Raw genomic sequence first — 13,245 nt, 5'->3', positions numbered from 1 at the left:
GTATCACCAGCACCAAGAATACTGGCACAAATACTTGCTGAATGGTGGGGTTTACCCAGACCTACAGGCACGATGGGTTTGAAGAGTGTCAATAGCAGCAGATATTCATGGAAGCCATTGGGAGAATAATTGCATTAACTAGTCTTTGGTTTCTAGGTGGGCTAGGAAGCAACAAAAATCCACAGGTACGATGAATTGGGAGATTGAAGGGTTAGCACTTGTGGCAACGAAAGCACATTCTTCTGGAAGGTGAGAGCATGGGAGAGGTAGGAGATAAATAGGTTGTGGTTACAGAAGGGAATTTCCCAGGGTTTAGATATTAGAAAAGAAGCAGTTTGAGAATTAATAGTGGCAAGGTTGGTAGAAAACTCCATCTTGCTGGGAATGGACTGTATCACTATTAAATTGCCCCTGCCTTGGCAAACAGTTCCCTCCTAGCTTGTTGTATTTGGTTCACACTCAGTGGTGGTGTATAAATCAAGTTTTGTTTTCAAAGACCTTTTTTTTTTTAAATTGGAGCATGGCTATAAGTGGTAATCTGAGTAAGCAGATATGCCAGTAATGCCTGTCAGACAGTTAAGCAGAGTTAGTGACAATGTCAACCCAAGCTCCAAAGTTGAATTTACAGAGTCGTTGCCTCCCCCTCATTTGGTGGAGCTGATTGACTTCTTGAGTCATTCAGTTGAGCTTTAAAGTGACTATCTTTTAGGTACTTTTCTATTTGAGGTCACTTTGCTCAGTGTAGAGCAGCTTGGTAAATGCATGAAACATTTAGCATAGCATATGCTAAGTTCATTTTAAGCAACTGTTTGGGAGTCACTCTTGAGTATGGAAATTATAATAGTTTTCTTTTGGAGCAGCCTTAATTGTTACCTTTAGCCAGTGCATGACTCTCCAGTTTGTTATAGGTTTTTCACTATAGCATATTTTTAGCCTTCAAATTCCAATTATTCTCTGGTGAATTGTTAAGAACTGACAGGTATGATTTAGTAGACAGAACACTGGAGAGAGAGTTGAAGTAATGTTTCCCTCTCATATTTGTCAGTGGATGGCATGTCTATTAGTTCTTAATTCTTTAGTTTTATTTTTTATTTTAAAACATGATAATGATCTCAAACACTACCTTCCGCCTTCTTCCAGAATCTCTGGGATACCTTATCAGTGTACTGGTTCATTAGAACCACATAAAGAGAGTTCATGTTTTGAGGCCTATCCCAGAAATGCTTTTTTACATACCTGGGCATTTGTCGGCTTTATTTGAATATGAGGTGTATCTATAATGATGTGAGTTGAGCAAAGTTGTTTGTCTCTTAAATTTAAAGTTATAGCTTAAAGTTCTTGGAACCAAGTGCTTCATTCAAAATAGGATTTGATAATTAAATTGACAAGTATAGTATGATAAGGCATTATAATATTGATAGTTTTCCTCTATATAGTTTACTTCGAGAATTTTGAGAGTGCTTCCTCCACCTATTTTTAACAAAAATTGGAGTGCCCTTGCACGGATTGGATTGATTAGTTCTTCCCTTCCCAATATGATCAACTGCATTTAGCATATGATATAACCCATTTTAAGAGAAATGCTTAATAAGCCTTCCTTTTTTTTGAAAACCAGGGCAAAACCATCCTCCTTACATTTCCTCGTTATTTGGTTGTGAGCATAATATTAACTGTTTTAGGATCCCAGTCTTCTCTTTATCTTGATCAAAAGAACATCCTTAGGGAGGAATCCTGCAGTTTTCATTTAGCTCATTTATGACCTCTTATGAAGAGAATGAAACAGTTAGTTAGTTATATGCCTGAATTACTGGGGAACTGTGCAAACCAAATTTCTGCTGCAGGGCCTCAAAGAGCAATGAGGTTTGAAATTTTACATAAGACTTAGAGGGTTAAACCTATGCCTGGGAGGCAGAATACATATATGTGTATATGTATCCATATATATATATGTGTGTGTGTGTTATTATATATTAATATATTATTATAATATATTCATGTATATTATGCATAAAATATACATATATATTAACCAGAGTTTGCTTGCTTCCAGGGAGGATGCTGGAGAACCAGACTCCTGGAGCAGTTTATCCTATGAAGTCCCTTACGGAGACTGTTCTGTGAGGCATCACCGAGAGCTGGACGTCTATACGTTAACCTCTGAGTCTGAACCACACCAGGAACCCCCACTTCCTGGAGACAGTTGCACTGGACATATTTTTAAGCTTATGAGCATCCAACAGCAGCTAATGGTAAGACAGAAAATTTCCATTTTCTGGCTTTTGTGCCCTCACCCCTTCCCCCAATTAGCCTTGCTATAATTAGAACATAACAGTGCTTCCCTCAAAGACTGTGAAACCTGTAAAGCAGTTTTAGCTATATTAGATGTTAACACTTATAGAGACAGAGCTCAGCCTTGGGGTAGTAGCAATAGGAGACTGCGAGAATTTTTCATTGTTTTTTGCCAGGCTTTTAAAATAACGAAAGACACACGTACACATTGCAGATACAGAAATATGCAACAACTAGAACTAAATTTTCCTGGCGTAAAAGGACATTTATTTAACTCTATAAATTTGTTAGTTTAACTTTATAAAACGAAATGAGCTGAACAGTTTCTGAGATTGTTGCTGAAGAATAAGAACCAAATTTACTCAGAAATGGAGCCTTTTCACAGCTATTTCAGTGAGTGATGACTGTGATACTGTATTTAAATTGGTAGTTGTGTGGTAAAAAGATAACTAAAACAATAAAGATTTTATAATCCACTCAAGCCTTCAAGATGAAGTTGTTGCCAGACATAAAGACATTACATACTTCCTGGTAGCATTTATTATGGGTAATATAAACGTCACATGGGTACATCTCTCTTGGCCGCAACATCTGAAAGGCTAAGTTTAGATAATTTTTCCACCCATTTTATTTCAGAGTTGATTTGATTTGGAAAAAGCTTGGCAGTAATTTCATTTAAGGTCATCTGGGGTCAGCTCAATGCCAGAGCCTTCTTTGGGAGCAGGCCTTGCTTGTTTCAGAGAACAGCAGGCCAGGACACTTCATAGCAGGTTGTAGATGTACCTGCCTCTGCCTCTCCGAGTCATATTTATTCCAGAATAGGTGTCCTTTTATTTTCCTCTGAAGAGACTGCCAGAAGGTCAGGTTTTCCTTTAGGGCTCTTCTTACTGGGTGAATGATAGTCCATTTGAAAACAGCAGTTTGCAGATGCCAAAGCTACCTGCAAGGTGTGGGAATATTTTACAGGAAACCATGAGAAATTAAAACTGTGAGAAGATGCTTGTGTTAGGAGCATCTAAAATTTTTCAAACAATATAACTTTTTTCTGCAAATCTCTGTTCTGTAATGTTCACCCTTTATTAAATTTAATGACCTGCTTTCATAATTTTTTTGGAGTCAGTTACACTCTCAGCGGGAAGGGAGGCAAGCCATTCTGAATACCCTAAGGAGCATAGCACAGACGCTTTCAGTGAAAATTCATTTTTCGTGTACTCTGTTATTAGAAGGACTTTAGTGAGCGTAACTCGTTTTACACTTACATCTGTGAACTTTTACATCAGACCCAGTGAGTAGACAGGAATCGGCTGATGATGGAGTACTGTAAGTGCTCGACACAGGAACTGAATGGGTAGGTGAATGAGATGACAGTGCACGGTGGATTTGCGTGAGATTATTGTAGTAGATCAGATAATGAGTGAAGAGCAAACCAGGAGTTAGAAAAATAGTTTTGGGACTTCCCTGGAGGCCTAGTGTTTAGGATTCTGGGCTTTCATTGCCGTGGCCTGGGTTCAATCCCTGGTCAGGGAACTGAGATCTCGCAAGCGATGCAGTGCAGCCAAAAAAAAAAAAAGAGAGAGAAAAATAGTTTTTATGTGTTGAAAAAAAATTGTATCATTTTAAGGATTCCTGAAATTTTGATATAAAGGTAAACCCACTCTAAAGATCAGCGTGTTTGTTTTTCTCCATTCTTTCCTAAGCCTTATCTACATGTACTTGTAGTTTTTCCATAATTATAACCTTAGATTAACTATAAGTTTTATTTATTTTCTTAAACATTATGTTATAAATATCTTTTCCTTATTTCACTGTGGTCTTCATACTTAACACTTATATAACAGTGTAGCATTTTCCGTCAGGTTGATTAACCATGATTGTTTTAACCATACCTGTATAGTTGGTTACATCTGTTTTTCAAGTTGCAAAAACTATTTTTGAGATGACCTATAATATCCTCAAAGCACAGTATCATCTGAGACTAATCAAGAATTAGGTATTACTAGTTCAATGTATTCTTATTTATTTAATATTCAGTATTAGAGGAACAGAGGAACTGCTTTTATCAAGACGTAAAAAGAATTGACCGTGCCACTCTTTTTGAAATTATAACCCCATAACTAAAATTGTTAAACTAGATTGAATGGAGCATATTTTGGAGATTAAAGGATGCTGTGTAACTCCTCAGTGAGAATTTAGGGAATGGGAGCATATGTCTGTGCCTTGTGATTGAGGAAAGTTTACCAGACTGGCCAGGATTTGTTTTTACTTGTATGTATGAGGTGGGATGGAAGCAGCCTCTGCCCCTCTAAAACCCCTATAAAAAGTATCTTTCTCAGCTGCTCATTTGAAGATAGCCACTGTGCTTTTTTGAGGCTCAGTTTTTATCTATTTTCTAAAATAAGTTCATAATATAGAAAATAGTCATACTGTATTCTTGCCATTTTATCATTCTAGTGGATATGCAACTGTAAGAGGAAATTAATGTCAGGAACAAGAGAGAATTTATTTGTATTTATTTAGGTTGGCTTATCCTGTGACTTTAGAGAGGCTGGAATGCTACTGAGTTCTCTCCAACAGAACTTTTGCTTATAGGTGTCAGTGACATCTTTTCCCCCGGACAATGTTTTAAAAGTATCTTCCATTTCCTCCTAGAAAACAAACCTCAAACAGATGGACAGTCGTATGCCCTCAGTGGTGACAGCACAAGAACCTTCAAGTCTGCCCAGTGACCAAGATACAGATGGTCAGTTTCTTCCCTGTGCATCAGCGCCCACAGCCAGCCAGCAGCTTGCTTCTCCTGAAGGTGCTGAGAGCTCTCAGTGCTGCCATGGGAGCACTGTGGGGCAGATTGAAAGTTCCTATGATTTGTCAAGTGTGGTTAAGGAAGAGAATACAGACTCTTCCCATAGGAAGAAAAATACAGGCGTGGAGAGAAAAGGAGACGAGGAGGAGCCAGCACCTATCGTGGACTCCGGGACTGCGTCTGATCCCGACAGCTGCCGTCAGAGCACACCTGATTGCAAAGGAAAGGACACAGAAGGCCTTCCATCCTGTGGAGTGAGAAGTGAAGAAACTGGAACAAAATCTTCGGCAATGGCCACAGGCCAGGAGTCTCCAGGCAGTGGAGGCCGTGTCCTGCAGGGAGGCGTAGCCCTGGAGCCCGGCACGGCCCAGTCTTTCTCTGGAGGTGAACTGGTGGTCCCTTCACCAGCAGGTGCCAGCGTCCCAGACACCGCAGGGGAAACGGAACACAGTCTCGTGAACCCAGAGGCCACCATCCAGAGGAATGTGCTTGCAGCGGGGGAGAGTATGAAGGAAAGATTTGAGGACTCTAATATCAGCACAGCTGGAGCCTCTGACGTAAAAGTCACCGACGAGCCTGTGGACAAAGCCAGCGTTCCCAACGGTGTCTCTGCCGCTGGCTCCCTGGTTGCTGACAAGCCTGCTGAGTCTTTACTTGTCGTTAGTGATGAAGAAACTGCCATTGATGAAAACACTGCAGAAACGGAAACTTCTGGAAGTTGTGAAGAGAGTGCTGATGCTCCAGGAGCTCAGAACTCTCAGTTAATTCTAGCTGCTGCAAAAGATGAGATTTCAGAAGGGCTCGAACTTGACACTCCCCGGGCCAGCATGTGTGTGGCGGTGTCACCCCCTGATTTAACCTTTCCCAGGCCGCAAAAAGATGTTATGCCAAACCAGAAATCAGAAACGGATTCATCTCGTGTTCAAAGCCAAAACAGCAAATCACCCATCTGTTCTACAACTGGAGATGATAAACTTTGTGTTGCCTCTGCATGTCGACAGAACACGGGGACTTCTAGTGGTGTGTTGGCTGTAGAACACTGTGATGACATAGTTACCCAGCCTGAAGGCACCACCACAGGGCTGCTCAACACACAACCGCTGCCCACTGCCAGCTGCTCGGAAGGCCCACAGGCTAACACGGTCACCCCTGACCCTGTTAGAGACACCCAGGAACATGTGGATTTTTGTCCTCTCCAAGTTTTGGATAAAGAAAGCCAAGGAAAAGATTCGAAACTAGAAACATCTTTAGCAGATATGCTTGAGGTAGTTCCACATCCACATGCTCTTGTCCCCAAAGCTGAGAAAGAATGGGTGTCAGACCAGGCAGTGACATCAGGCAGGACTTCCTCTCTGACAGGCAGTCCCGGCAGTGAATCAGTAACCAAAGATGACGCACTTTCTCTTGTCCCCTCCTCCCAGAATGAAAAAGGAACAGCAACTCTTGAACCACATACAGATTGTAGAGATGGCCCAGATGGAGATTCGAATGATCTGGAGAAGCAGCCACCAGAAGACAGTGCAGTGGGCCTGTGCCCACCGTCCTCTGCTCTAGATCTTCAGCCCGGCATGGGGAATACCAGTCCCGTAGGACCTGGTGGGGAGTGTGAGTGTCCCTGCCTCTCAGCAGCCCCTGAAGTCCTGAATATCGTCGAGGGGGCCACTGACTCTTCCCTGCTCCATGTGGGTCAGGCCACTTTGGCCTCTGATTCCGCTTTGACTGAAGAAGGGAAAGATCAGGTGGTTCCAGAGAGCCCTGCAGCGCAGGGACCAGAAGACAAGGATAAAGCAGTGACCTGTTCCTCCATTAAGGACAGCACTCTTCGTTCAGGAACGTTGCAGGAAGAGCCGAGAACACCACCTCCTGGACAGGAGGCCCCGGGATTCTGTGAAGAACCTGGCCCAGCCGCCTGTGATGAGGACAGGGCTCCTCGGAACGGTAATTCACTGGGCACACCCTTGGCCTGTCTTCACGCAGAAACTAAACATAACAAGGAAGTGGCCCCACCAGTCGCACCGCTGGTGGAAGGTGGGGCTGCACAGAGCCTGGTGCCACCAGGAGCAAGTCTGGCTGCAGACTCAAGCCAGGAGGCCTCAGGTACAGAGCAGAGCAGCTCGCGTCCATTGCCAAATCTGTTACCAGGTGGGTTCGAGGTTCTTACTTGTGAGCGATCTTCTGCTCTGGATGTTGAGGTGAAAAACACTCAGTCCCAGGGGAAGACCACTGCTTGTGAGGTGAGTGGAAATGCAGCATTGGGTGGTGCCGTGGTCAGTGCTCTGCAAGGCACCACTGGGGCCAGGAGAAAGGACATACCACACAACGCTCCAGACACCCAGATTCCGCAAGTCTCTTCGAGCCAGGAGAAGAATATGATCCTGGGTTTGCCGGGACCTTTACCGGACAAAGGTGTGCCTGACCCTCAGGGAGCCGCACCCCCAGAGGCTGTGTCCCTGGGTTGGGAGAAGGGGAAGGTGGGGGGAGCAGGTGGCAGCCGTAGCACAGGCAACTCCAAGGAGACACAGGTGGATGAGGAAGCGCATCACGTCCTGCCGCAGCCTGCTGCCAAAGAGCACCCCACAGAGACGGGGCTCTCAAGCCGTGGTGACAAGGCCCCAGGCAGGGGAAGGGATGGTGCCCCTCTGCCCTGCACCGTCGCTGCCAAAGCCGTGCTTCTGCCTGAGACAGCAGACTTGATTGAGGAGGCTGCGAGTCGCATAGTGGATGCTGTCATAGAACGAGTCAAGGCCTCGGGAGAACTGACGACAGAGGGGGAAGTCAGTCACATGTCACTGCCCTGTCCTTCCGAGTCGGGCCCAGGGCCTGAACAGCTGGAGAGTGCTTCTGCAGGGAAGGCGAGTGCTTTCCAGCCTGCGGAGACCCCGCCAATGGGCAGTAGTCGTGGAGAAGCCTCTGGGAACCTTGCAGGATGCTTTGCTGGAAGGGAGGAGCCAGAGAAGATTATTCTGCCTCTCCAGGGACCAACTCCGGCAACAGGTAAGCAAAGCAGCGTACAAAATCAACAGTTCGAGAAACAAATTCCCTTAAGAGTCTCTGTGATGTGCTGGTAAAAACATAGGTGTCATGTTGTTGTTTAGAGGCCTGGCGTTCATCGGGTAGGTTGCCAGGTTACCAGTCAACACCATCCGGAGAGGCACGTCATCTCAGGGTTGGACAGTTTTTGCTCCCTGCATTCCAGACTTCTGGCTTGATTGCTTAAAGCCTATAAATGCTCTATCTGTCGCACTGGAGCAGTCACGACTTTCCTAACCTGGAAAACAGTGCCTAGATCCCAGGTGCTCTAAAATGATAAAGGAATTTAGCAGATGTTTTTGTTCACATGGCTTAGTCCTTTTTCTCGAGAACCATAACAAACAGTGCTGAAAAAGTGTGTTTTATTTACAAACCTGAAACTCCTTTCTTTCCCTATCATCCTAGACTGTGTCCTGAGCAAATTTGGTCAGAGTGGTTTCACAAACAGCTCTAAGTATCGTTGTAAGCTGATGGCCCAGCATCCCAAATGGTGGTATTAGGTCATTGGTGGAGGCTGTGGGAAGGGAACTCCCTCCTTTTCCTGCCTGAGGAGCAGACCTCCAGTTCCACTGCCTGTTGCTCTTGGGCAGCAGTCTGGGAATTGAGGACCCTGCGAAGTGCAGGGGATAGGATACAGGATTTCCGCCAGAGCCTAGTCTGCTGAGCTGCTGTCACAGGGCAGACGTTGTGTCTCCTTATCTTGGTGAAGCAGCTGCAGCAAGCAGATTGCTCACACAGCACCAGCCCGTTCCGTCTGTGGCTAACCATGTCCAGAGAGAGCAAAGAGAAACCATTGGTGTTCTGTGGAAAGAAACGATCTGAATAAAACTCCTTATTGGGGGTTGAGGCTGAAGTTCAAACTGGAGTCGGACTCGGTTTTGACTCCTGAAGTCGTTCGAGGTCAGTTTGATTCACACTTTGCGACCACCACCTGTTACCAGGTATAGACAGAGGACCTATCTCCATGCTTGCCCCCAGGCTCTCGTAGGTAAGAAGCCTGTTTTGTTTTTATTGTTTGATTGTTCTTGCCGTTCTTTCTAATTTTTGAAAACCCCTTTACTGTAGTAGGTGTTAAGAATTTGGGGGTGGGGCATGAATAGAAATGAACAAATAGAATAAGGAGAGAAGTGGCTTTAGAAAAAGAGCAATTTAAACACAGTGGTCATTTTCCCTGATAGAGGGTGTTTAACCATTTATAATCTAGTTTTCCAGTTGAGGGATTTAAGAAACCTGAGGTAGTATTTTTGGTGATTTCACACTTTCTGTTTTATTAAAGTGTCTTGGATTGTTAGCAGCCAACAAATTTCTATCACTAACAATCTCAGAATTTCAATGAGAAGGTCTCTAATTTTTAAAAGAAGGCACAACAGCAAGTCTATTTTGGGAGCCCTGGCAGGTTGACATTTCAGAAGAACGGGAGTGGCTGTAAGCTGATGCCTGGCTATGTTGTTTTCATTTGGGTGCTGCGTCCTTAGCCACATGGGCTGGAATTATTTCTCTTTCTGGCTCAGTAGTCAGAATTTAACCCAAGCAAGTACAAACTATGTAAGGTTTGTGTCTCTAGTACCTTATGAGAAAAGGTAGAAACCAAGCTGACTTTGATTTTTTTTTCAGACTTTGATTTTTAATAGCACACAAAGATAGTAAAGGTGCTAAGAAATTAATGTTTAAGATTTTAAGGCTTTAGGAAGGAAAATGCGACGAAAATCAAGTTTCAGCAGTGTCTCTGGGCTTAGGATTTTGGTGTGTGTGTGGGGGGGGGGGTGAGTTACTTATTCTGCTATCCAGAGGAGTCATATGTGCTCCAGGCTCATGGCCTCAAAGGACAGAGAGAAGTAACCAGTGATGAAGAAATTGGTGCTTTTTTCAGAAAATAGCCAGGATTGGAGAAAGTCCCTGGTCACATTGCCCTAGAGAAGAAGCACCTGAGTGTGATCTCAGACCAAAGGGTATTTCCTAGGAAGTTTACATGCCATTTATGAATTTAACCATACTGTTTTATAAGTGAGGAGACATCGGTTTAACTGCTGATTTGGAAGGAGCCACATGGCATTGGCTTTTGCTTTTATATACTGCTGTTGACAAAGCCAAATAGAAATTGAGATGAGGAAAACACAAAACTTCCAGTTAGAGTGCGGAGACGTGGCCCTTTACCCATCAGGAGCATTGGCGGCAGTGCTTTGGGAAGTTAGTTTTGCATAACTGAGCCAGGCCAGTCCCGAGGGGGCTGCCAACACCCCACAGGTCTCACTCATCTCTGTTTACCGCTGTGACTGGTTGCTACTTGCCAAGATACATATTTTCAGTTGATGGATGTAGGATAGTAAGGATGTGTCAGAAATCACATCCCCAAATAAATAAAATAAAAATCATCAACAGCCCCCCTCCAAAAAAACCAAAAAACAAAAAACAACCCTATCTTACTCAGAAATGTTTTGATCAAGGAATACTTCTAAGGGGGTTGCTTAGTCAGTTTTTTTTTGTTTGTTTTTTTTTTTAACTTTAATCACATTTTATGAAATGTAAGAAAGATTTTGGTTCTTTGGGCAAGGAAACATGTTTGCCCATTTTTTTAATTACTAGTAAGATTAGGTAATTAAAAAATTAGGGCAAAGAAAGGAGACTTACAACTGTTCATTTATGGGAATGTCACTTTCTAAATCTAAAGTAGACCTTTATATATGTCACAGTGTATAAAGGTATACACTCTCACAGTGTGCTATTAGAATAAAATCTTAATATATTTTATTTATATAATTATAAAATACATAATACAATATAATATAATTTATTCTTTGGTGAAAGAAGCTTCTGTGCCCTCTGGTGTAGGGAACATTTTTCTCTGCCAGAGTAGTAGTGTGACTAGATTAATAACAACCACAGAAAATTTTCCAAATGAAATCGAGATGATAGTTCCATTTGTATTTGGATTATCAAGGTGAATTTTGACTGTTTAACCATCAGTCCCCTTTAACGAAGTGTCGAAGCCTAAAGTTGCCTCAGGCATCATTTTATCACTTCCTTGCTGTATTAGCTTCACCATATGGTAGTCGTGTAACAAAACCACTACTGTTTGGTCTGTTGGGCATAATTCTAAAGAAAACATGAAAAAACTTTTTCTTCAGAAAAGGAATTGCTGTTGATAGTGTGTAATTATGTTTTGGTTTGGGAAGAAATAAAAGTTAAAACAAAAACTAATTTATTAAGAATAGTTCAGTCTTATCAATTGCTGTGATGGGTAGGTGAGTGTATGTAGTATGTTTTTAAAGGAAGACTCTTCCCAAAGGCTTTATCTCATTCTCAGCAGCTCTTTCCTTTTTGTCCTGTACAAATACATCTCTTGCCTCTTTGATAATGGTCAGGATGGGCTACTAGCTTTAGCTATTAATCTGTTCCCTTAAAGCTTGTCAGTTTTCTTTTCCATGTGCAAGTCAGCACCACACTCATCAAATTGTCATTGAAAAAGTCAGTAGTGAAAATGGAAGTTCAGTGGACATTGAACTGGGTCTTACCTTAGCTACAAACCCACACAGAAGCTGGAGAAAACCATACAACCAGGTGATGAGGGACTAGCTCAGCACAAGGTCAGAAATGACACCCGCTCCAAAATAATACTTTCTATTTAACACAAAGGGAAAGGCAAACAAAACACGTGAAACCTGGAGCATGTTGTGTAAATAGTAAGGCCCAGGAATCAATTTTTCAAATGCACTTTGTAACCACCTTGTTCTCTTCAGAAATGCCAGACACGAAAGCTGAAGATGAAGTGGATTTTCTGAGTAATACCAAGGAGAGTTCAGTTTCTGAAGAGGTGGCTGTAGGAAACATAGCTTCTACGCCGGAGGTGAAACAAGGCCCGAAGACCCAGGCGGTAAGTCTGTATGAGCACAAAGTGTGTTTAGCCTGCTCTGCTGTGTCTGATTTATGGCCTTGTTTGGGGGATTTTTTTGATTCACAGTAGGATTTTTTTCCCTTTCTCCCTTGTTCCCTCATATACAAATGTGGACATGTTGCAGTGAAGCTTTTGCATAGCATAGTTTTAGAATGGACCCTCCTGCAGGGATCCCTTGGAGATTATAATGAAAAACGCTTTTCCTGTGAGCACAAGACTTTGCAATTTGTCATGAGGTTTAACATGTCACAAAATGGGAATTACCGGAAAAAGGGATCTATTAACCCTTCTTAAACCTGACTCTTCTTTCTTTATATAGAAACTGATAGCAAAAATGAGATTTTAACTTAAAGCTCAATACTGACTAAAATATGAAGTATGTCATTTTTAATGATGGAAAGAAAAGTTCACTAGGTTTTCATAATAGCTCTTTTGAGACATAGTTCACATAACCGTAAAATTCACTCATTCAAGTAAAGTGTGCAGTTTAGTAGTTTTTAATATATTTACAAAGTCTTAAAACTGTCACCACCATCTAATTTTGTAACGTTGTCATCATGCTGAAAAGAAACCCCATGTTCATTAGCAGTTCACTCCCACCCCCCTCAGCTAACAGTCACTAATCTCCTTTCTGTCTCTATGGGTTTGCCCATTCCGGAACTTCACATAAATGCAGTTATAGAATATGTGGCCTTCGGTGACTGGTTTCTTGCACTTAGTGTAACGTTTCAAGGTTCATCCATGTTGTAACATTGATCAGTATTTCATTTCTTTTTATTGCCAAGTAATATCCTGTTGTATGGATATACCACATGTGCATTTGGATTGTTTCTACTTTTTCGCTATTGTGAATAATAACTGCTGTGAACATTTGTGTATAAGTTTGTGTGGACATATGTTTTCATATACTTAGTAATGGGTGTGCTGACCCATATGGTAATTTTATATTTAATACTAAGTTTTCAAAAATGGTTTTCTTCAGGGTCTTGAGATTATTGTTCTTCTTGTTTAAAGCTATTAACTTGTAAAACAAGAGAACTTAAACTTGTTGAGAGAAACAGGGTTCTAAGCTTTAGATTCCACACTTGTTTTAAAAAAAAGAACACCTTTTGGAAGCTGAAAAATCAAGTTACTGGCCTAAATCATATTGCCCGTCGGAAAATGAGCCTTCCTTGTCTAGACTTGAGGGTGCACTGTGTTTGCTGTTCAGAGGGCTAAGTATTTTTTCATAAAG

General features: G+C 42.3%; 1 protein-coding gene across 11 annotated transcripts in view; it reads left to right on the top strand.

The window, feature by feature from the left end:
• The window catches only part of AKAP13 (A-kinase anchoring protein 13), a 351,713-nt gene that overhangs the window by 184,482 nt on the left and 153,986 nt on the right, over window positions 1-13,245 (top strand). For all 11 annotated transcript variants that reach the window (XM_057541952.1, XM_057541951.1, XM_057541950.1 and 8 more), the window contains exons 6-8: window positions 2,051-2,249; window positions 4,939-8,083; window positions 11,857-11,990. In XM_057541952.1, coding sequence (XP_057397935.1) covers window positions 2,051-2,249; window positions 4,939-8,083; window positions 11,857-11,990 — 3,478 coding nt within the window. The remainder of the gene's footprint in view (window positions 1-2,050; window positions 2,250-4,938; window positions 8,084-11,856; window positions 11,991-13,245) is intronic.

Source organism: Balaenoptera acutorostrata, chromosome 3, assembly GCF_949987535.1.
Source record: "Balaenoptera acutorostrata chromosome 3, mBalAcu1.1, whole genome shotgun sequence".
Classification (NCBI taxonomy): domain Eukaryota; kingdom Metazoa; phylum Chordata; class Mammalia; order Artiodactyla; family Balaenopteridae; genus Balaenoptera; species Balaenoptera acutorostrata.
The sequence above is the reverse complement of the archived record's forward strand: the minus strand, read 5'-3'. Positions and strand labels throughout refer to the sequence as shown.